We start from the raw sequence: 25,574 nt of genomic DNA, 5'->3' as shown, positions 1-25,574 counted from the left end.
TTGAAAAAAATACGAATATTGATTGATTGATTGATTGATTGAATATTGTTTAAAGTCCCTCTCGAGAATATTTCACTCACATGGTTCCAAACGTCACCATTACCGGTGAAGGGTTGTAAAATTTAGGCCTATGCTCGGCGCTTATACCTCCTTTGAGCAGGGATGATCCATATATGCCACACCTGCTGAGACACGGGACCTTTGTTTTTGCGGTCTCATCCGAAGGACCGCCCCATTTAATCGCCTCTTACGATAAAAAAAAAAAATACGAATAACATGGGGAAATACGTCGCCGTGGATAGGCGATTTCCCACATAACAGAACCTAGTACGTGATACTGGAAGGACACAGATCGGCCGCCACCGCAGATATATACTCCGGTGTACTACAGGGAACTTTCCTTGGACCATTACTCTTCCTAGCAATGACCTCCCAGAGTCGATAACATCTAATTTAATGTCCGATTATTTACAGACTATGTGGAACATCTGGCACAGCAAGCAGAAAGTGCATGTGGGAAAGGTGATATCAATTCCCTATACAACATCACAAGACAATTAGGAGGCAGATCATCAAACAGTAACACTCCTGTAAAAGACAAGAATGGCGTACCCGGTAATTCTTACCAGGCTAGAAGACCAACTTGGAAGGTGGAAAGAACATTTCCAGGAGGTGTTAAATCGACCCCCTCCAATGGATCCACCAAATGTAGAACATGGCCCAACCTTGAACATCGAAGTGGGTGATATTACCAAAGTTGAAGTCATCGCAGCAATAAAACATCTGAAAAACGGGAAAACCGGAGGAATAGACAACATACCTCCCGAGGCCTTAAAGTGTATGGACAACGTGTCACTATCCTATCTCCACCATCTACTCAATAGGATATGGAATGATGAATGCATACCAGAAGACTGGCACAAAGGACTCCTTGTCAAACTACCAAAAAAAGGGGGACTCCTCTCTCTGTAGCATCATATTGACTAGGATGAAGAGAGAAGTGGACAAAAAGATGAGAGATGAACAAGCAGGATTCAGACAAGAGCGTTCCTGCGTTGACCAGATAGCCACCCTTAGAATCATCATCGAACAGACAATCGAGTGGCAGTCATCACTCTACCTCAACTTCATCGATTTCCAGAAGGCATTCGACAGCGTAGACCACCGAGTGCTCTGGGGAATCCTTGGACACTATGGAATTCCGCGCAAAGTTATTTCCATCATACAACAACTTTATGCCGGATTCACATGTCAAGTAATCCATGGAGGAACCATCACAGAGCCATTTCCAGTAACAACCGGGGTGAGACAAGGATGCTGCTCTCTCCTCTTCTCTTCCTTCTAGTGATAGACTGGGTCAGCAAAACAGCCTACAGTAGCCCAACTGGCATTCAGTGGACACTAGTAAGACGTCTGGAAGACCTTGACTTTGCTGACGACATCTGCACACTATCTCACCGTCTTCAAGACTCCCAACATCAAGCCTCCAACCTAGAAGCAACAGCAAAAAGAACTGGTCTTTACATCAACGCCCAGAAAACAAAATCAATGAGAATCAACTCCATACAAACTGACGCAATCGAGATAAACAACATGGAAGTAGAGGACATCAAAGACTTCACCTACTTAGGAAGTAATGTCAGTACATCAGGGGGCACAGACGAAGACATCAAAGCAAGAAAAAGGAAGGCCCAGCAAGCTTTTGCCATGTTAAGACCAGTATGGCGAAGCAAGGCACTGAGAACACACACCGGTACCAAGATCAGAATCTTTAATACCAACGTGAAGTCTGTTCTACTATATGGGTCTGAAACCTGGAGAGAAACATCAACATCCATGAAATCAATCCAGGTCTTTGTAAACAAGTGCCTGAGAAACATCCTCGGGATAAGGTGGCCAGATGTTATAAGCAATGCAAACCTGTGGAAGAGGACCAACCAACAACCAGTGGAAATCACCATCAGAACACGCAGATGGAACTGGATAGGGCATACACTGAGGAAACCCAGTACTAACATCACAAAACAAGCCCTAGAATGGAATCCACAGGGACAGAGAAAGCGGGGATGGCCAAAGAACACCTGGCGCAGGGTATTAACATCAGACCTGAAGAAAATTGGCAAGACCTGGGGAGAAGCTAAGACCATTGCACAAGACAGAGGGAGATGGAAAGCCACTGTAGCCGCCCTATGTCCCCCATGGGACGAAGTGGATTGATGATGATGATGATTTACGGATGACTCTCTACTGTTATAGACAGATCAGGAACCCCGATGACAGTAGGGCACAAGACTTAGGCATTGAAAAAGTGGGGAAAGGATTGGCAAATGACATTCCATCTAGAGAAATGTGTCGTTATCCAGATCTGCAATAAGTGCAATCTCATCGGAGCTGATTATTCACTGCAAAATCAATATCTGGGGGTAGTGGATTCAAGTAAAGTACCCGTGTGTTACCGTCAACAAGTCCCAGGATTGAACACTTATAGACAACTATCAACCAAAACCACTCTCGACTTTTTTGCGAAGAAAATTGAGGGGGCAGATAGCAGCCAGAGCACGTGCATACAGGTATCAAAACACTATAGTAAGAATAACTATGTGCAGCATGTCCTTATGTAACCCTTCATCTCAGTGCCACCAAAGTCCAACAGATTGAGAGAGAAAAATTTAGCACAGGGCTGCTAAGTACCAGTAACTAACATGATCGGCAATTATTATTATTTTGTTGTTTTATTAATTTCACCTTATTAAAAATGACAGAAATAGTAAAATTGACTATACATAGGAGACATATTTCAAGCCCTATAAAATCTGTAAAATTCAGGAGCTTCTGGGGGCCCCACGTGAGACCCCCTGCCTCATAATGTTGCGCCCCTATCCGCAATATCCTGGATCCACCCAAGTATGCTTAGCACCCAGGGTCGTAACAGTGAGAGTTCTTCATCGTGACAACGCCTGCCATGACACGGGACCTCTGGTTTTAAGGTCATATTCGAAAGACCAGTGAATAATTATCTCTACCGAGCGTTTGTCGAAGGAACAGTCACTACCTATTCTAACGTCTAAGTTTGACGCGGACATGGCACGACCTCCCAGTTACGAAGTGAACGCTCTACCAATGATCGAGCTATCGCGACCGGTATCAGAAAACATCGTACTCGATTAAGGGCTGCTTGCCCATTTTATTTTATTAGCCAACAATCATACAGTTAGCTTCAGGAGACATATCTTAAATCTGTGTCTAGTGGGCCTGAAAACGTAGTTTAGATGAATTGAGATACACATAGTATTACAAATGCTTCTGGCAAAACATTGAAAACACTAAACTCTCCAATTTACATAATGATGTTATATAGATGAGATAAGTTTATTCCGATTTTTGGCCCAGAGGGCATAGTTCAGCAAAGACAGCTTATATAAAGAAAGAAATTTCAGAAATGATATTACAACATTAATTGATATATCCGGTAATATTTACATATGAATAATAAATTATAAGGATTTCTGCAGTTTTAAAGCATCACCTCTTTCTCTGAAAGTTTTAACTTTAATATTCACTCAATTTGACAATTACTGGTTTGTATTCATTAATCACTAACCAAGTAAATTTGTCCTTATTTGTTAAATTCATAGATAAAATTTTTGTTGAGTTTGTATATATCACGAAAAAACATATTTCTCTCTTCAACATAGAATGGACAATCAGTGAGGAAATGAAATTCATCTTCTATACTATATAGGTTGCATAATCCAGAGGTTATCTAGCGTTTGTCCCGCATGCGGAAGGCCGGGGTTCGAATCTCATGAGCCGCGACAGACCCAAGTCGTTAAAACAGGTAGTGACAGTTCCATCGCCAAACGCTCGGCATTAGGTGTGAATGTCAGGTGTGAATGTCACGGGTCCTCGGAGATGACCTTAAAAACGGATGACCCGTGTCACCGTGGCACGCTAAAGAACCCTCACTGCATAAGCGCCGAGCATTATGGAGCGCCAAATTAACATAAACTCAAATAATTGAAGATACCTTCAAATATTTGAAGATATCATCAATTCAATTGATGCGTGCAATTAATTTAATTAAAGATATCTTCAAATAATTAATGATATCTTCAATTCTGAATTATTGCGCGCATTAATTGAATTGATGATAGCATTAATTCTTCAGCTGAATTGATGCGCGCTTTAATTGAATTAATGATCTCTTCAAATGAATTAATGATATCAACAATTGAATCGATGCGCGTTACAATTCAATTGAAGAGAGCAATAATTGATATAATGCGCGCATTAAATCAATTGATGAGAGCAATAATTGAATTGATGCGCGCATTAATTCATTTAATGAGAGCAATAATTGATTTAATGCGCGCATTAATTCAATTATTGCTCTCTTCAATTGAATTAATTATATCTTTAATTCATGTGAAGAGAGCAATAATTCTTTTACAGAGAGCAACAATATAATTAAAGATATCTTCAATTCAACATATCCACAATTGAATTAATGATCTCTTCAATTGAATTGTTGCTCTCTTTAAAAGAATTGATGCGCGCATTAATTTCTTATATAAAAGCATTGTAAATAATTAAAGATATCTTCAATTGAATTAAAGAGATCATCAAATTATTTATACCGAGCTCTAAATTAATTATTGCGAGCAATATTTCTACGAAATTGATGCTCTCATCAATTGATTTGAAGAGTGCAATAATTGAATTAATGCGCACATCAAATCTATTAATGCTGTCATTGATTCAATTGATGCTCTCATCAATTGAATTGAACAGAGCAATAATTGAATTAATGCGGCGCGCATTAAATCAATTATTGCTCTCATTAATTCAATTGATGCGCGCATTAATTCAATTGACGAGAGCAATAATACGGAAGTTCCGAGTTCCCCAAGATTTATTTCCCTTTGTCGAACTCTTCCGTAAATTATGACGTAAAATATGATGACAGTGGGTACATTTGCTAATTACTATCGTTGTATTATTTCTTAAAAGATGATATCCAGAGTTTCTGAGACCATCCTATCTCAGGGAAAAGGCAACTTTAGTGAGTTTATGAGTATTGGATAACAAAATGGCTCAAACAAATATTGTTAATTGCCACCTTTCTTTGATAAAAGCGTCACTCATGTAGAAGAGGAAACGAATAATGATTCAATATAACCAATTTGAGGATCTTATTCAAACAAATTATGCTTGATATGGCCAGAATATGCGTACCAGTGATTGATATAAACAAAAGTTACGCTTTTATTACATTAATCGTACGTAATCACAGGGGTATCTTATCCGCTCTGTTCTCTATCACACATATATAAATACATGTATTATATATGTGTGATAGAGAACAGAGCGGATAAGATGCCCCTGTGACGTAATCGTTACGTACAATGCCAGTCTACGATATAATGTATACACTCATTCTCTCACCAGAGGGCGCGCTGCGCAAGCTTCACGTTGTGGAGCGTAGCGTAACGCCCTCTGGTGAGAGATTGTGTATACACTGTGTACAATCGGAACTCCTCGAATGTCTCGCGCGCTCAACATAGATCTCAATCGTAACAACTCGGCCATTTCCGTAACCGACAAATAATTTATAATTTAAATGGCCGAGTTGTTACAATTGCATAGATCTCGGATGTAATACGATGGCATCCATGAGCGAATTTGATGCATTGCTGTGACGTCACAATTGACAATGCATCAAATTCGCTCATGGATGCCATCGTATTACATCCGAGATCTATGTCGAGTGCGCGAGACATTCGAGGAGTTCCGATTGACACTGTGTACCCACCATACGTCATAAAATGCGAAAGAGTTCGACAAAGGGAAATAACTTTTGGGTAACTCGGACGCGCATTAATTCATTTGATGAGAGCAATAATTGATTTAATGCGCGCATTAATTGAATTAAATAGAGCAATAATTGAATTGATGATATCTATGTTAATTTGGCGCTCCATAGAGCATAGTCCTAAATTTGAAGCCCTTCACCGGTCTTGGTGACGTCTCCATATGAGTGAAAAATTCTTGAGCGAGACGTTAAGCAAGATACAATCAATCAATCAAATCATAATTCACATATTTTTATTTCTTTCTAGAGGAATCTTCTGACCTTTTACAAATTCACATCTAATTCCTCTCTCAATTCGAAGGTCATGTGCACTAATTCGGAATGTACATAGAGTTTCTATAAACATGTAATTTTTCATATTAAAGGTTTATTTAAACGAAAAATATTTCAGTTTTTCTGATTCCTGACCCTCTTCATGTCTTTTTGACCAGTAAAGTAAAAATTGTTTTCGCACAGGTCTGATTCTTTATTTGTTTTTTGAAAAATGAGAATTTATACTTTTTATTGATCTTATTGATTGTAGAACTAAACTATAAATATCTGCCGATTTTAAGGAAATGTGCACACCAATGGCTCTTCTGTATTCATATAGCAGTTTTTAATTTTACAATTTCAAATTTCCCTCGCTTGGCGTCCTAAGAAAATTGTCTTCAATACAAAAGAGTTTCAAATAAAATATCCATACGCAATCCTGTGCTCTTTTTTATATAAAATATATTGCAACTTGTCTTCCAATAATTTTACATTTGATGAATTTTGAAATACCCAAAACTATAATTTTGATATATTTCATTCTTGTATAGTCAAAGGTGTAATTGCACAAAGGTAGAAATCGAAGCACTAATTCGCGGAAGTAGAAAAATAGCAGCGAGGACGACCGTCAATACACAGATTAAACGGCAAAGGTACTCTAGAAATACGGAAATTCGGTCATTTTCAACGGTAAACTGCATGTTTTTATGCATCGATTCAATCTATAAGTATTTGTCTTTCTGAGTAATATGCATATTATTGTTTATTTTAGGTATGGAATTTTTTTTTCATGCTTTAGAAGGGTAGTAGTCTGTTTAGATCGCTTGACCTAATTACATGAAAAGTGTGAACTGTCAGTGCTTAGTTCATTGTCATGAGAAAACAATAAAAGTTGTGTTTAAAGGTGAACTTTTAAGTTATTGAACGGGGGATATTAGTATGATTATATAACGCCAATCCGTTCACATGTCTTTGTTTTAAAACAAAAGTGAAATGGGATCCTCTCCTTTCCAGTGTATTTCAAAAGTAAAATTCTCAACAGTGATTGGTTCATCTAGAGCTCTTACTATATACCCAAATGTACTGAATGAACCCTGTGCACTTTTTGTTTAAAAATTACCAAATCGAATACAATTACTCAATAAACCCCTATATATACAGCAACTTACCTTTTTGCAGCGCATTTAGACTCATCATATTCACATTATTACGATATGTACTGTAGCATGCTGTCCATGAGAAAAGTTATTTTACAATAGTACCATGCATAGGTCTAAAATGAAAGGGGAAAAAGTCAACATCCAGCTTTCTATTCATTTCAACATTCTGAAAATTATTTGCAGTTGTTGTGGGTTTTTTTTTTTTTTTTTTTTTTTTACAAAGTTGCCTAAAATGAGCTGCATCGTGTTGGTTATAGGAAATATTTGGAAGAAGTCTGTTGTCTAGGGAGAATAAAATCATAATTAATTGTAAACATATAGTACAACCAGTGCTATGATTCCTGAAATCAGGGATATAACTGTACAATTTTAATGAATGCTTTTGTTAAGAATAGTTTTTCAAACAATTTCTAATGAATATGATAGATTTTTTTAATAAATTAATTTGATTGAGAGGTTTTTTGTTTCAGTTACTATGGTGATAGAGGCAGGAGGTAAACCTTCCACAGGGATGACCTCGAGAGAATTGTGTGAAAATGATGACCTTGCCACCTCTGTCACGATTGACCCCTATTTAGGGCTTATGACTCACAAAATGAATATCAGGTATATTGTTTCTTACAAACATTGCAGCTGATATAAACCATGCAGTTTATTTACACACTACAAGAAATATGGAAATTTTTTAAAGATAGCTTTAAAGTCCATGAAGGTTTAACTTTGTGAAAATAGCATCGAGTGCCACCAGGGATTAACATTGCTTATCCAGGTGTCAGATTCTGAGGCCATAGAACTCGAAACCTTAAATGATCTCGGTTTTGGTCCATGTCTCTCTTTTTTTTGGTTGGTATTGTTAAACCTTTTTTAAAAGTGAGACTGATATCAAATTAAGCTCGTCTTGAGTATTTTGGCCCTGGAGCCTGGACAAATAAACAATATAATGGGGAAAGTAGAAATGCCAACAATAACATTTATGTTGAATTTAATTCTAAACCGTTACTGTAACAATGAAGTGGAATTGCTCTTCTGATTCAAATAGAAATTAAGTAACTGTTGAACAAATTAAAAGTTGTGTTTTTGCTTTTTTCAACTTATGTCATGCAGGATTTGTTAATCATTTATTGTTAGATAAATTGTACCTCATTTGAAGTTTTTTAAAAGAAAAAAGGTACACAGAAACTTCAATCATGGTATTGTTTTGAAGGGTTTATCAAATAATAATTCGTTTATAACTTTATATAGACAAAATTTCAACTACTTGATTTATTCCATCATGAATTTTACATTGCAGTGTATAGGAAGAAATTTTTTTGATAAAATATTTTAAAATGAAATTGGGTTGTTGTTTTTTAAATAGAAAATTGGAGTTTTCTTAGTTTTTTCATGGGCAGATAACTCTTCCAAAAGGTTTCAAGTACAAAAAGATCAGCTTTTACCACTACCAGTCATGTTTTCTTAAATTAAAATTGTTTAATTTTTTTTTGGTTATAATGATGAGACCAAATTAATTTACTTATTATATAGCTAATAGATAGTCTATTATAAAATCTGCGTAAAATCTAGAGAATGTTAGCATTCAATATCCTGAGAATTTATTGAACGCTAACTTTGTATTGCGTAAATTGTGTGCACCCGAAACATTCCGAGTATGAGCGTTCAATATTGACGTTACCGTAAAGACGTAAACAAGCCAAAATGGCAGACGACGGTCCTCCAAATCTGACAGAGCCGGTACTTGATATCATATTCAATTATTTAAACAAAATGTTTTACTGTACATAAATTATGATGTCCCCATTCACAAAATCAGTTTGCTTCATGCATTAATGACGGGTTTAATATTGAACAGTTAAGAAATGCATGCTGATATTACACACCTTCACCTTAGATGCCAATATTGATGAATTCTCGTCTATTTTGTAGTATTTTGAGTGAAAGGGGATATAATTTAACAACTAAATAATTTAGCTATAAAATAAAAGGGTTGTTGAACTTGTATTGGTGAATATTGGCAATATTAAGCTCGTGCATTTTGACAGCCAACTCGTGCCAATATTCACCAATATAAGTTCAATAACCCTATAATATCGATCATGTAGCATGGTGAAATGTTGGGAAGCATGCTTCTCAGACTAAAGAAGGAAAGGAATTGATGTGTAAATGTTCCATTTTATGCACATATCTGTATCATTTGAGCTTGAAATAAGTATGTATTAACTGGAAGCAGTGGATAGTTTAACATCAAGTAATGACTACATTAATGTACTCACACACGTAGTAACTGAACTCTGGTGGTCTAGAAATAATGACAAGTAACATTTCATGAAGAAAAATATTTTATATATTATTTCGATGAATAGTAGTCCTGAATATTTAAATATTGATTTTCAAATTGGTATTCATTTCAGCTTAATTTTAAATCGTTTTTAAAAATGGGTTTGGACAATATAAAAATCATGATTGGGCAAGTAAATTTCTTAAGTGCACTTGCCCCAAAGACAGTCAAAGAGTAAAATGATTGTCAAACCATGATTATTCATGTATTTACTGTAATGGAAATGTTTTTTTATGTGCTTCAATTGATATTCAATATTCAACATTTGTAGACACCGTCCAGTTAAGCCAAAAGTTCAAGACGAGGTCAAGCAGTTTATGACATGTTTCGTCAAGGACAATGTGTATGAAACAGCACTAAGTGAAGTCTTCAGTACTGAACCAGTGCAAACTTTTATACAGAACAAAAGTAAAACCCAACAAGCAGTGCTGAGGGAACATGTACGTAAAAATGGCAGTAAGAAGTGAAAAAAAAATCGACACCAAATATTGAGACTCTCATGTAAACATTCATTTTCAGAGGGGCTAACTATTGTAAAGTAGTCGATGGGGACTGAATGTCAGGTTGTTGTTCTTTGATTCCATTTTGTCAGTTTGTTGACGAGAATTTTTTGGTTTGTATGTTTCACAAAAACAACAAAACTTTAGACCTGCATAGAATGACTTTTAATGGGGCATTAGCCGTGAAAGTGATGGCAACCTTTTTTTTTTCAAAACCTTTCAATGGCTTAGGAATGTATATTAATGACAAACAAAGACATTTATTTTGTATATAAACAATAGAAACCTAATAAAAATATGTTAGATAAGCGTTTTTAGTGTAAAGAAATATATATGGAAGAATTTTTGTCTTGCAAGACAATAATTATTTAATTACCAAAATCACAAGTGCCTGTTTTCAGGTTAAAAGATGTTTGAAATGATTAAATATTGGTGTTATTACTGAAATATGTAATTAGAGAGCAATTTTCATTGAATTTAGGTTATGGTGACAAAATGACAGCTAATGCCCCTTTAAATAGTTCAGCATCACAACAATCAGTTGTGGAAAGATAGGAAAGGAAGACTGTTGGTTTAAGAAAGTTGCTTTTTTTCCATTCATACAGTTTGTAAGAGAAATAAAACAAGAATGTCTGAATGTGAACTTGTTAGATGTATGGATAATAAAACAGACTTTGTTCTAGGTTATCATAACTGTAATGAAAAGGGATTTTTAATTTCTTTTTTAATAGATATGTAGGTACCTTCGGATATATGACCGCAGGGCTGGATTTAACCTATTTCCTTGTCATAGATACTCTATGGAGGGACAAGTAGGGGCCAAAATCTGTGCCACAAAGCATTGGTAAGATTGATGATTTAGTTAAGTTTAGCTTACACGGGGAAAAGTGGCTTGCATGATTTTCATGCGTTTTCCTTTTCGCATGAAATTTATGCGAAAATCATGCGAAAAATACTTTGTGCGAATTTCATATGAAGTTCATGGGAGCCACTTTTCCTTGTGTAGAATTTGGTTATCCTATAGTTGAATATTTCATACTCTGTATGTTAGGGCTGTCGCGGTTCAGACTTTTTTGATTCGGTTCAGGAAACAAAACTCAGTTCTTGATTATTATTTTTTTCTGGTGCGGTTTTATTCTGTGTGTTAAATGAAAATAACTTATGATTTCAAGAATAATGTGGATCCTGAAGTATTTATTTTTTTGTACAAATGCAAACATCAATTTCTAATGCATTTTAATCTACAAAACAATCAATGATTAAGTAATATTCATTTTAAAGTCGACATTATGTACAATACAACAGGTAACATAAGCTCTCGAGAGCTTTTATGATAGACTAGCTGTAGGTGAGGTACTGCAAAGTTAGACCTATGCATGGCACTTGTAATTAATTGGTCATAGCAGTAAAAATTCTTTAACGTGCTTGCAACACAGAATTAAGGACATTAATGTAAATTTCAGGTATAGAAATGACAAGATCCCGATGCTGGTGGGCTGTATCGCTGAACTCTCTAAAGAGGAGGAAGATAAAGTCCTAAAGCCAGGAATTAATGATTTCAGTGTGATGTACTCCTGTCGCAAGAACTGTGCTCAACTGTGGTTAGGACCGGCGAGCTTTATTAACCATGACTGTAGGGCTAATTGTCGGGTAAGTCCAGCCCAGTGAAAGAGTTTCTCTCAACATCTGTTTAATGTTTGCTCATATTACTATCATATAGACACAGGTACTGTATATTTATGACAGTGCTCAGCTTATGGATGGAGTTTTGTTAACATTCAGATAAACTAGATAATATGCACAGGTGTCACTGTGCAGGTTTTTTCTTCTATTATGAACCATGTGGGTCATAGTCACATCACTCTTTCTTACTTACAGTTGTAACATTGAATGTTAAAATGGGGTCAAGGGAACTGTTAAAATGGAGTGAAGGGAATGTTAAAATGGGGTCAAGGGAACTTGAGTTATAAGGGGACTGTATTTTCAGTAAATCAATGGCGTACTAAAATATCATTTACAGATTATAAAAGCACTGACTCTTGTCTCCGGTAGGACAAAGTCACAGCATGAAATCATTTTCAGAACTATTGAGAAAATGATTAGGGCCCCATCTAAGGCAGGAGCCCTATAGCGATTAGATCCATACATTAACAGTTTTCCAGACTTTTTATCATTATATATCTTATTACACTAGTGTTATTTTATAAAACCTTCCGAAAAATCTGATTGGGTAGAAGTATGACAGAAATAGCAATCACTATGCAAATATCTGAATTTATCCGAGTAAATGCTGTCTGTTGTATATATTTTATTGATTTTGCTAGTGTTTATTAGTTTAGCTATGCAAACAGATAGAAATATCTTCACACATAATGTTTATTAGTTCAGCTATACAAACAGATAAAAACATCATCATACATAGTGTTCATGCTGGAAATGAAAACAAAATTTGTAATGAATCACAGGTGATATATGTATAATTCCTGTCTGCTCTAATGGAATTTTGAGATCCTTTGGTATGAAAAGAGTGACCTTGAAATGACCTTGACACAAATACAAGAACCACAACACCCAGTTTTCTGTGTTAAAATAATGTATTCATTCTATAGTAATTGTGTACAAACTATTGCATCTTAACATGTCTGATGAATGTAAGAAGAATCCATCCTTCAGTGTTTGTGATATTTTATTTCCTTTACATATAAAGTCTCCTCAAAGCAGGGTATCCCTTCACAAACACAGGGCATCCCCTCACAAACACAGCAGGGCATCCCCTCACAAACAAAGCAGGACATCCCCTCACAAACACAGCAGGGCATCCCCTCACAAACACAGCAGGGCATCCCCTCACAAACACAGCAGGACATCCCCTCACAAACAAAGCAGGGCATCCCCTCACAAACACAGCAGGGCATCCCCTCACAAACACCACAGGGCATCCCCTCACAAACACAGGGCATCCCCTCACAAACACAGCAGGGCATCCCTTCACAAACACAGCAGGGTATCCCTTCACAAACACAGCAGGGTATCCCCCCACAAACAAAGCAGGGCATCCCCTCACAAACAGAGCAGGGCATCCCCTCACAAACAGAGCAGGGCATCCCCTCACAAACACAGGGCATCCCCTCACAAACACAGCAGGGTATCCCTTCACAAACACAGGGCATCCCCTCACAAACAATGCAGGGCATCCCCTCACAAACAAAGCAGGGCATCCCCTCACAAACACAGCAGATTTCCAACAGTGCATTGCATCGGCCTGGTACTTTAACCTTCCAAACCATCTCAATATACGTTATTGAATTGGGTTACCAAATACACTGAAAGTTACACCAAAGAAATTTTGTAAATTCCCCTCTGTTCATTTTCACCTTGAATTCCAAATAGAGAACCAGATATTCCATCATTGGAAATTTGATGAAAATCAAATACAAAATGTAGAATAAATCTGGTACACAAGTCTGAACAATTATAGTGAACACAAAAATGTACTAACACACAAACTTATAAATGAACAGGCAACTTTTATATCCCTCCGCAACTCAGTTGTAAGGAGATAATAATGAGCACCAAGAAATATGTATTTAACAAAGTTAGTAAATTTATGTCAGCCTTTGTGATCTAGCTTAATAATGAATTTCACTTCTGTATGTATTTTTAAAGGAAATAGTGACAATCATTCACAAAACTTCCTACACTATCAAATGATACATATGATGATGTTCTTTCTCCAGGAGCAATTTTTATCTGTAGTCCTTGAATATTTTAGTTTGTTTCCACTGGGAGAGATACTGCATGTGTGAAAGTTTTACGTGATATTGACCCAGGGGAGGAAATCACTTGCTTCTATGGGGAAGATTTCTTTGGAGAGAACAATTGTCTTTGTGAATGTGAAACATGTGAAAGGTAAGAGAGACAATCGATCCATACATTAAAAATAAAGATGAGAATCAAATGCTGTCTAATAAAAGATGAAAGTATGGAGGCCCGGTAGTCTGTTGGGTTACTATTAGAATTTAACCTTGTCTGTTAGAATCCTAACAAGATCGCATTCTGCAGAGTATTGTCAAGTATCTGTCTGTTGAAACTTCAGTCTTGTTCATTGGAATACACTAATTGACCATTGGCATAAATTTCAGTCTATCTAATAGTTTCCATTTTTCAGGAGGAAAAAGGGAGCATTTAAATCCGAGGACCTCCCTTCAGTAAACACCGAGGAGAAAGGTTATAGGTTACGTGATACAGACGACAGACTGACCCGGCTAAAAGTGGATACAGAAAAGACCAAACCGGTGGCAGAAATGCTTGGAGGAGCTCCATATGGCAATGGTAGGGATATACTGCTATCAGATACCTTCAGCAGAACAGTACATAAAGCATGAGTGTGAAAATGGGTCAGATTGTTGATATCATTATTTGACTGGAATTTTTACTGCACTGAAAATGCACATGTAAAAAAAAAAAAAAAAAAAAAAAAAAAAAAAAATGATAATTTGGAACTTTAACGTCTTTCATGTACAGATATTATATTGTAACTATATTGCATACAGGGCTCAAAGTAATGTATGGCCTTATGGTCTGGAGCCTGTGAATTTTGGATTCGGGCTAATGCTTTGTAAAGAACATATGTCCTAGTGACCACTTGTTTTTTAATACTTATTAATTTTCATTTATGATCGGGCTAGTAAATGTGACAGGTAAAAGCCTCCAAGCTGCCCTCTGGTGTAAATAATTTTGTGTATTATTAAGTTGTACTGGGAAGTAATACAAGAAAATGTATCAAAGCGACGGATTCTAAGAACAATTTGTATTGAATTGAACAGTCTTAATCATTGCAATGTTTATTCAATAGAATGGCATTACGTACAAACAATATATTCTTAAAATGATATAGATTAAAGTTATATGAATGGTATTTTTTCTATGAATTTGGGCCAGACCTTTTTATATCAACTGGTCCAATGGGACAGTGAAATTTCTCAACTGACCTTTAAAATTTTATAAAGTTATAAGCCCATGACCAGTGAAAAAAAAAAGATTTCTAGCCGTGGGCATAACAATTACTGAAGCCAAATATTTCTACATTTTAACATCAGTATTTATATTGCAGAGAATTGGAATGTGAGAGATGGTAACCTGAAGAAACAGTCACATCTTCTGAAGAAAGCTGAGCTCAAAAAGAGAGGGATCACTAGATATGATGCTGAAATTCTTCTGTCTCAGGGTCTAAAACTACCGGATCCGAAAGACCCGGGTCAGCATAAAAAACGCTGCCAGTCAACAAACGGTGAAGGTGGGTGGTTATTACATGTATCTGACACATAAATCTCAGTGTCAAGCATTTCAATACGTGACATCAGGGTTTTTTGAAGGCCTTGATTTCAAGGGCCTGGGCCTTTCCAATTGGGGAAAAATAGCGACATTTGCTTGTAATTTGGGAAAATGTTTCATACAAAGAAGTAGGGAGAAAACCAATCCAGAGTGCATTAAGGTATAATTGGACTTTTTCTGACTTTCAATTTGGTTTACCTCATTCAAATAAGCAGAGGTCGGAAAATTAGGTTTACTTAACAATTTTGAAGCAAATTTTGTAATCTGCGGGCCTGTGAAGAAGATTTATGAACAGTTAGGCTACTCTGCTTGATTTTGTTTCATTGTTTGGGAATTTCAAAGCAAAAATAGGGAAAAATACCTGCTTTTTAGCTTTGGAAATGGGGCCTTATTTCGGCCCCCTACAGACCCTAAAAAAATCCCTGTGTAACACATATTCAACATACACACCAGCAAACAAAGATGGGTTACAAGAATAAGTAAGCATTATATTTCTACAAGTTTTTTTTTATTTATATTGTAGATACACAGTAAAATGACTTCATATTAATTATTAATGAAGGTGGTAAATGTGATAATTTTCAAGGGCCACTCAACTGGTCTTTTTTTATGCTCCTGAGATCAAAGACTGTTTTTGGTCTGTCTTTCTGTCACCAACTTTTAACCCATGCTTTAACTTTTGAACTGTAAAAGAGAGGCTTCATATATGCACCATGGTTTACACTTATGAAAAACAAATATATGATTTATGAAGTCAAAAGTCATTGGTCTCTGTTACTTAAAACAGATATTGATATTGGCAGTTTTTCAGACCCTTGCCTTAGTTTGAACATAAGTGAGCAAGTGCACCTTAGAGCTTGGTCCTGATGGGAGGTATTTATGTTTAACAGCCACCACATCTTGTTCTTTTCAGAATCTAGAGCTAAAAGTAATATTTTGAACAACAAGCGTGGAAAAAATGGCAGATTTCAGTTGAAAAGAGAATCTCATCCGATCATTTCGGAACAAGACAGTCAAGGTATAGCCGCTAAAATCAAATCTCCCAACAAGAGAATGAGTTTCACTTTTGAAGATTCTAGAGAATGTAGTGTAGAAAGGACAGCTTCTCCTAAAAAACCAGAACCAGTTAGTGTTGCTTCGGGTGTTGTGCCTCGTTCTAGTCCAAGGTTGCGAAGGATGTGCCAAAATATGACAAACCTTGAAGTAGCTTGTTCAGACATAACAAACACTGAGCCTCCCCCGTGTGTGAAGACAGAACCAGTCAGTACTATTCGTCAGAGTCCCAGAATCCGATCTGTTAAAACAGAAAGAGACGATTCTTGTCCAAGCTTATCGCCTCAGGGACAACACTGTGATATTTTGGAGAACTCCCTTAGTCAACCTCCCAATTTATTAGAGCTGCATGTCACCACGGTGTCATCCCGACCCACATCTCATCACGGCATGTCCCCAAGACTTCATCACACCAGTCTAACTGGCTCAGACACCTGTCACTCACCACATCAATGCAGTGATATAACAGGTAGTATTAACAAAGAAAAATATCACTTTAAGCAAGGCAGTGAATTTTTAGGCCATATGTGTGGGGTAGATGGGAGAAATTTATTTGAATCTTTCTTTGCAGGATTAATATCATCAACAACCTCAGTTCAGTTGAGTCCTAGAACTCGAAATTTGAGTGCTGTAAATGGAGTGAGGCAAAGTCCTAGACTGCAAGAACGCTCAAGTCTTAGTCGCTCAAATTCTTTGGTGGAAAGTGCAAAATCAGCAGCAGTGAAGTGTTTAGACAACCAGCTTCTGAAAGAATGTCAGAAAGATGATTGTGAAATTGATGTTGTTGGGATTGACCAGGAGACTGATCTAAATTTATCAGAGCCATTCAGTGGATTTGAAAAACTTATGTGGGGATCCATTTTGAAATCTGGATCTCAAACATCACCATGTCAGGGAAAGAGCAAACACATTGTGGAGCCAAATAACAATTATCACATGTATCGTTCACTATCAGACCAGTGTCTGGCAAAGAAAAGACAAAAAGAGCATCACCGGAAACACAAGATGTCTTACTCCGTCACCTCATCATTCGAGGACTTCGATGAAAGTTCACCTGTCAAAAAGGTTCCTAAGTTAATCTTCAGAAAAAACAAAGCTCAAGAGGAAGACATTTTGCTTGTGGAATTGGAGAACAAAGTTAGGAAAAATGCTGGTAAACTCTTTAATCAAGGGAAACCTTTTCCAAAGAAGTTAAAACTGAAGCTAGGGAATGACATGACTGAAATAGATCTACCTCAATGACCCAGTGTCTTGTGTAAAACATAAATACTGAATTCATCTTTATTGTTTTAATAATATCACATGGTTATAAGTACTACGTTTAAGAACAATCAATTCTATGCAGGGTTATATTCATACTTAACTTATTTCTACATATACATGTATATCATATATTATGTTAACATAACTCTCATCAGGAAAAATATGTTAAATTGGGTCTTTCCATTTTGCAATTTGAGTAACCATTGATATCATGTTATGAAATTTTTTGTTTATTTTCTCTTTTTTCTGGAGGCCATTTTTCCCTCTCGTGTAGATGTTGTAACTTTAGAATGATATGTTTTAATTTTCAGGAATTTTATTGTAAAACAGAGTACAAAACTGACTCTCTGAAAAGAAATTCTTTGTTTAATGTGGATCTCTTTGTAATTATCCCAAAATGTTATGTTATGGCTCGTTAAAGCATTTGCAAAATTTCAATTTCTATTGAAAATATAATTGTCTTATATCATTTTTATAATTGACAAGATTTTAGTCGTAGATTTAGAAAATATTAACAACTAACATTTTTTAATTTTCATGAATATTTTTAATTCGAAATGTTACAACGTCTACCTATGTCTTTTAATACATCTATATAATGCATCAAATCACAGATTTGGACTTCAGAGCAAACTAATCACTCTTTTTTTTCTTTTTCTTTTTTTGTTTTTTGTTGTTGTTATTCTGAGGAAAAACACACCAAAGAAAAACGTAAAATAATTCTGAGCTTGTATTGCTCTCATACTTGATATGAAGTGCTTTAACGAGCCATCAAATGAAATTTTGGGGTAGTAAAAATGTTCTGTTCATAGAGAATGATACACTCAAATTTATAACTCAGGTCTTTCATATTGGGCAAATTTTTCCTTGTGCAACCTGTAATGCATGTAATAATTTTGTTTAGAATGTTGATTGATATCAATGATTTTAAGTATTTAGTCACTTGCAACTAACAACAGTCACATAATAAACATTGGTGATAACTTGATAAATATTGTATATACATGTAAGTATGATCTAAAGAAAAGTAGCATCCATAAGCATGAGTTTTGACATGATAGGAATGTATTGGGTATTAACAGATGCATATTTGTTTTGATTCTACTAAAGTGGTATTCTTCCATATTGCTATCTTGGCAGTCTGTTTGAAAAAAGAACTTTGATCGGTTCATGAATGTCACAATCAGATTTGGAAGTGGATTAAAATCCTATGTTAGGCAGATTATTATTAGATTACAGGTGATAAACATTTAATTAGTGAAAATGTGATAATTGTTAATGGTGTTTGTTGAGATTTGTTGAGAACGTTTGCTGTTATTTAATAGCTGTTGTCACATTTTTTGTCTTTGTACATTTGCTGTCACCACTTGTCATTCTTCCATTCTCTAATCACTGAAACTATGTATAGATTACGACGGTGTGGAACATATTGTATCAGTCTGTCTATAAAGTGTAGAAGACGGGTTTTTTTTGCATAGAAGAAAATTTAGTTAATATTGACAAAATGAAACCTCGGTACAACAAAAGCACTGAAAATGAATTAAAGTCTAGAATGGTTCAATAGCAAAGACAGAAAAGGCCATGGTACAAGTATCTTTTCTGTTTACATTTCTGGAGGGATCTATGGATTCCTTATTTTACGCGAGTACTTATTGCGAAATGATTCATGGACATCAAATTCGCAAGGGCTCTGTTGAATCAAGTGTTTTTGCATGTATTTTAGCATTATAAAAATAAAAGCAAGAAATATTTTTTCGCAAGTGATGTTTCTAGGGAAATTACGTGATAATAAATTCCTTGCATATATTTAGGAATTTACCGTACCTTTTCTCAAATATCAGTTGTTTTAGAGGGGGATGGAACCACAGGCATCAGTCTTCAGTTTAGTACATTTATAATTTATTCACAGTCTGTGATGCATGGGTATTCACAGATGTCTAGATATATTGATATATACACATTTTAACTTTTTTTATATCAAGAATGAATAATTTCAAAGTGATTAAAAATGGAGATTAAATAATTGTAAAGCAATTAAAAACTCATGGTGATGATGTTTATTCCTCTGAAGTGAGTATATTTCTATGAGAAATTTAAGTGGTTGTTTTTTTTCATTTGGCTGTGAGAAAACTATTTACATGTCGAAAGGGATGTTAAATGGCAGCAAAAGAAGTACCATGGCCTAATTGGGTAAAAGAAGTTGAAATTATAGAGAAACATTAGGCTGTCCCCAGTGGATCGTGATAACTGTTTTATTTTTTATGGTATACTGTGTATGTATGGATGAAAATTTGCAAAATGTCCAGTTTGGACCTTTTCCTATATTTCATGTTTTAATCATTGGAATTGAAAATTAGAAATGCTTGATAAGAACTTGTTCTGACATTTATGAAATTCTATCTTCAGTACAACAGATGGAGAGAATAGAATACACAAGTAGACTTTTTGGTTGAATAATGTTGATCTAGAACTGATATTTCAAGAAAATTGTTGAAGATAACTTGTATTAGTTTGATATAGTAACCTTTAATTTATTGATGTGTTGGCATGACAACAATAAAAACAAACTTTATGATTAGAGTGTTATTTAAAGATGTACCGTACTTTGGAGGAGTCACAAATGGTGTTCAATCAATTCAGGGCTCGAAATTAACATATGCCCGTCAGTCTGTGACTGGTTAAAAGTCTGACGGACTGACTGACATTTGTTTTAGTCAGTCCGATGGGACTGGTTAATTTTCTAAAGCATCATTTTGGAAAATATACTTATGAAATTTTATACACACCTTTGGCACGCTTTGATCTGTAGATATCGGGCGAATTTGATTCGTAAATTATATAAATCCCACATTTAAGTGTTATAATATTGTCTGAGGCATATTCATTTTTTGAGTTAAATTTCATTTTAATTACATTAACGAAATATGTTTGATTATTTCTGGAAAACTGTTGGACTGATAAATTTTTCTGCGGACTGGTTAAAATCATTCCCCATCAGTCCGGCTGGACTGGTGACATAAAATGTTAGCTTCAAGCCCTGCAATTTGTGTATATATGTTTCACATGAAAGAATCTTTAGATACATTACCTTCCGTACTATATTTTTATGCCCCCCTTTGAAAAAGAGGGGGCATATTGTTTTGCAACTGTCAGTCGGTCGGTTGGTCTGTAGACCATGTGTTGTCCGCTCAATATCTTTCGACCCTTTTGCTTGATAACAACCAAACTTGGTACAGGGGTTGCCCCTGGAGAGTAGATTATCCTTATTGATTTTCAGGTCAAAGGTCAAGGTCAAACTGCTGGTCTTTACCCCATGTGGTAGACCATGTGTTGTCCACTCAATAACTTTTGACCCCTATGCATGATAACTACCAAACTTGGTACAAGGGTTGCCCTTGGAGAATAGATGATCCCTATTGACCTTCAGGTCAAAGGTCAAGGTCAAACCTCTGGTCTTAAGCCCATGTGTTGTCCGCTCAATATCTTTTGGCCCCTTTGCTTGATAATAGCCAAATTTGATACAGAGGCTTTCCTTAGAGAGTAGATGATCCCTATGGATTTTCAGGTCACATGATCAAAGGTCAAGGTCAAACTGCTGATCTTAACCCCATGTGGTAGACCATGAGTTGTCCGCTCAATATCTTGTGAACCATTCACTTGATTGTAATGATATTTCATATGTGGGTTGGTTATAAAAAGAAGAGGACCCCTATTGTTTTTAGGTCAAAAGGTTAAAGGTCAATCCACTCTGGACATAGGAATATACTGTCCGCTCAATATCTTGAGAAACCTTTGCTTGACAGACGTCAGACTTGGTACACTGGTACATCATCAGGAGAAGATGACTACTAGTGAATTTGAGGTTACATGATCAAAGATCAAGGGTCAAACTGGACATAGGAATATACTGTCCCTTCAATATCTTGAGAACCCTTTGCTTGACAGACATCAAACTTGGTACACTGGTACATCTTCAGGAGTTGATGACCCCTATTGATTTTTAGGTCGCATGGTCAATCCACTCTTGACATAGGAAGATATTGTCTGCTCAATATTTTGAATTGATGATACTACTCTCAATTAAATGATGTGTGTGTGTATAACCCTTTTCAATTTTACACCATGGGGGGGCATATGTGTTTTACAAACATCTCTTGTTTAAAAACTTTTTTATTTTTAGCTTGCCAGGAAGTATGTCTGGAGAGCTATGGTGATGACCCTGGTGTTGCATGTGTCATCATACTAAAAGGGAAAAATTTCAACCTTGGCTATATCTTTTGAACCATATGGGATATAGGGCTTTAATATTGATTTTACATATATAAATTCTTCGTGACCAAGCCCTTTATTTTATACAAACTTGTGACTTCGTGAGATTAAGGTGGCGGAGAGAGTAGATGATGCCCAGTTTTATTTTTAGTGAATTAGTATTTAGATATTTTATCCGAGTTATCTCCCCTTGTTGAAATTTAGGGAAAAAATGAAATATTTTCATAATTTTTATGGTGACCTTTATTTTTCTTTGCATATTTTGAAAGACCATGGTAATACGAATCTGTGAGCTTTCTTTGGAAATTATATTCTAATTTACTTTATATGTCAAAATGTATGTTTCTCATTGGGATTAATGTTAATCCCAATAGATATTTCTTTATATATGTCTTGTCAATATTGAAAATTATTATGGTAAATCACTATGTAAGTTAATTATCTTTCATTTGATACCAAGTTTTGCAGTACGTAGCAATTCTTAAAAAACAAATTGGATGTTTTGTGGATCAGATACCTTAATGGGCTATGTCTTTTGAACTAAGGATGATAGGGCAATAGGGTTGCACTACCTGACAAGCTGTCTCTTCTGGGACATTCTTCTAGTAACCTTGCCTTTTGCATTTGGAATTGGAACAAAAAAATTAGGAACCTAGATCATATGTCTGCAAGATAGGTTTACATTTTTAGCTCACCTTAGCTGAAAGCTTTTCTGATCGCCTGTTGTCTGTCTGTAAACTTTTTACATTTTCGACTTCTCCAGAACCACTGGGCCAATTATAACCAAACTTCATACATGTCCAAGATCTAATCCAATTTCGATATCGACAATATCAAATCGATATCGTCGTGCCTTGTTACGATGTCGATATCAACATTAACACAACGATATCGTATGAATATCGACAATTTCTATGTTCAATGCGTTTGAACTAATAGTCTTGATATACACAACGTAATGTCTGTCTATGATGTCGATATCAACATTATTATAACGATATTGTATCGATATCGACAATTTATTCTAAATATGTTTGAATTGGGTCTTGGTATACAAAGCATGTCTGCCTATACGGTGTCGATATCAAATCATGATTGTTTTTGTAATGGTTGTGTACGGCATTCTTACAACGATATCGATACGATATCAACAATTTTTATTCTAAATGTGTTTAAATCAATAGGCTTAGTATACACAGGATAATGTCTGCCTACGATGTCGATATTGCCGCTTCACAAACAATACTGCGTTCACAAAATGTGATTTCAATGTATGTCTGCAGTTGTGTTTATTGATAATTTGGATTACATTTAGTATCTTATAAATGTGGATTAAAAAAAATATAAGGGGGTACATAATAAATCTATCATTACTACCGTAAATTGATTCGTGGAGTTGGAGCACATCTCGTTGACAGGCGTGGATCATCGTATGTACATTATATTAGTATCTCACAAGTGGTAATCTCTAAAGCATACAGAAGGTTGAAACTGACTATTCAGAACGACTTATGAGGGTGATCGGTGGGGGAAATAACATATTTTGGATAAATTATTGGTTCTGTATAAAAATAATTTCTTTCTAGAAGGGGGGGGGGGTATGTACATAAGATCTGTACAAGTTATCCACACTTCGTGTGCCTGTGTGAGAAACACCTGTAATGATATTGGGCATATTGGATATTCTTATATATAAATATGGGAAATTAACTAGGATTTTATTTATCATCTTGTCAAATGAACAAAATGTCGAAGCATGGGACCACACAACTTTAAACCCCTGTTGTAGCTCCATGGGTCATGGTTTGAACAAACTATAAACTTCTACATGAGGATGCATGTATATCCATTCCATATATTGTTGTCATAGGGATTGTTCTCTTTATATCAACCAGAGTGTAGATTCAAGTTCAAATCTGGTCCCGAACATGCAGGGTTGCAGTAGAGGAATGGGATTATATTTTGGAAATGGGTTTAAAAGCTGTCCTTTTATGTTGGGAAATGATTGGATTACAATTCGTCTTGCTGATATATGGAGGGATCCTCTTGTAGATTAAATTTTCTTCATTCCGTTACCTTAGAGCCAAAATAGGCCCACAGTTAGGGGTTTTCAGATTGACTCGGGTGAGCTTTGTGACTCAAGGGGAAGTTTTTGAGTTTTGTCCAAAAAAAACCAACGTTCAGTATTGATACAGAAATGTTTGGTTTGACTGAGATAAAAGTATGTATGCCTACATTTTCTATTCCCTTTTAGAGAAAAAAAAAATACGCATCGTTTTAAGATTGGCTAGGGATACAAATAGATCTATGTTTACATTTCATACGGATAATTGAAGGGTATGCCATTGTTAATTTTTATAATCGGTATTGTACAACTGGTGCTATTCTATTTCATTAGGTCACCTGGGTCAATTGTCATGTTCCCAACGCACCGGGCAATATGACGACGTATTCGTGCCAAATCGTTTAAATTACGATTTGGCAAAATCGTATTTAAACTACTTAAAAAACCGTTTCTACGATTTAAAAATTCGTTTCTATGATATAGGAAATCGCATTATATAGACGCTTTAAAGATCGTTTCTGCTATTCGGTAAATCGTTCATATGTAACATATATATCTCTGATACGATTTAGTAAATGGTAGAAGCAATTTTTAAGTTAGATGTAACATGACATGCCAAGATACAAGTTTGAAAATTTGTGAAAGTCCATAGATCGATGTGAAAATAACATTAGGTGCAATCAAAACAAAAATTAAATATAATATTACATGTACATGTGTATTACTTTTATTTTCCTGAATAGGTTGTGTAGAAAATTGACGCGAATCACATTGGTTCCAAGGGCATATATAAAGGCTCAATGTGGACCTTAATTAGGCCTACTAAAACTCTCTTTGGATGCGGAAAGGAACACATTAACTTCACTTGATAATTGAGATTTTATTAAGAGTACCGCTTCCATACGATACAAAAAACAAAATTGACACTAGAAACTTTTTTGACATATTAAATCTAAATGACGATTTTTTCTTTGTATAAGAAATTGATGAAAATATATAAATAAATACCCACCCACCCCCCACCCCTTCATCATCGCTCACTTTATGAATGAGCCATTTCATACCGGGGACATAAAAACTGTTCATACGATTTACTAACTCGTAGGAACAACTTTTAAACAATTTACACGATTTCCTACATAGAAGAAACAGAGGCAAAAAAATAAAAAAAAGTATGTAAAACACACACGGGTTTCTTTGTAAAACCCTACAGCACTAGTACCGTTGGGAAAATTAAAATAAAAACAGGTAGTAGTAATGTTTAGGTTTAGATTTTAAAAAAAAATGAGATGTAGATTGAGGCTGGAGACAACATGACCTACATTTACAATTTAATTCTCCACACCAATCTAGGATATAATTTGAAAATTGATGAGGAATTTCTGACATCATTCGACAAAGAGTTCCAGAGCTTTGCTGCCTCATTCATTGTTAATCCCATTCCTAGTTGTTCTTGATTTTGGTACCTCAG

General features: G+C 35.5%; 1 protein-coding gene across 2 annotated transcripts; it reads left to right on the top strand.

Moving 5' to 3' along the window:
* Positions 1-6,674: 6,674 nt before the first annotated feature.
* Positions 6,675-20,345, top strand: LOC125646750 (histone-lysine N-methyltransferase KMT5B-like). Of its 2 annotated transcripts, none has more exons than XM_048873272.2 (10): positions 6,675-6,777; positions 7,755-7,890; positions 9,891-10,059; positions 10,851-10,963; positions 11,583-11,769; positions 13,892-14,028; positions 14,288-14,451; positions 15,233-15,415; positions 16,367-16,975; positions 17,078-20,345. In XM_048873272.2, exons 2-10 carry the CDS (start codon positions 7,760-7,762, stop codon positions 17,746-17,748), a joined length of 2,364 nt encoding a protein of 787 aa, XP_048729229.2. In that variant the 5' UTR covers positions 6,675-6,777; positions 7,755-7,759; the 3' UTR covers positions 17,749-20,345. The 2 variants fall into 2 exon arrangements, with proteins under 2 accessions (XP_048729229.2, XP_048729228.2); XM_048873271.2 differs by having other exon boundaries at positions 6,721-6,814.
* The last annotated feature ends 5,229 nt before the right edge of the window (positions 20,346-25,574 follow it).

Source organism: Ostrea edulis, chromosome 6 (assembly GCF_947568905.1).
Source record: "Ostrea edulis chromosome 6, xbOstEdul1.1, whole genome shotgun sequence".
Classification (NCBI taxonomy): Eukaryota; Metazoa; Mollusca; class Bivalvia; order Ostreida; family Ostreidae; genus Ostrea; species Ostrea edulis.
Note: the sequence above shows the minus strand (reverse complement) of the source record. Positions and strands in the feature narration are given on the sequence as shown.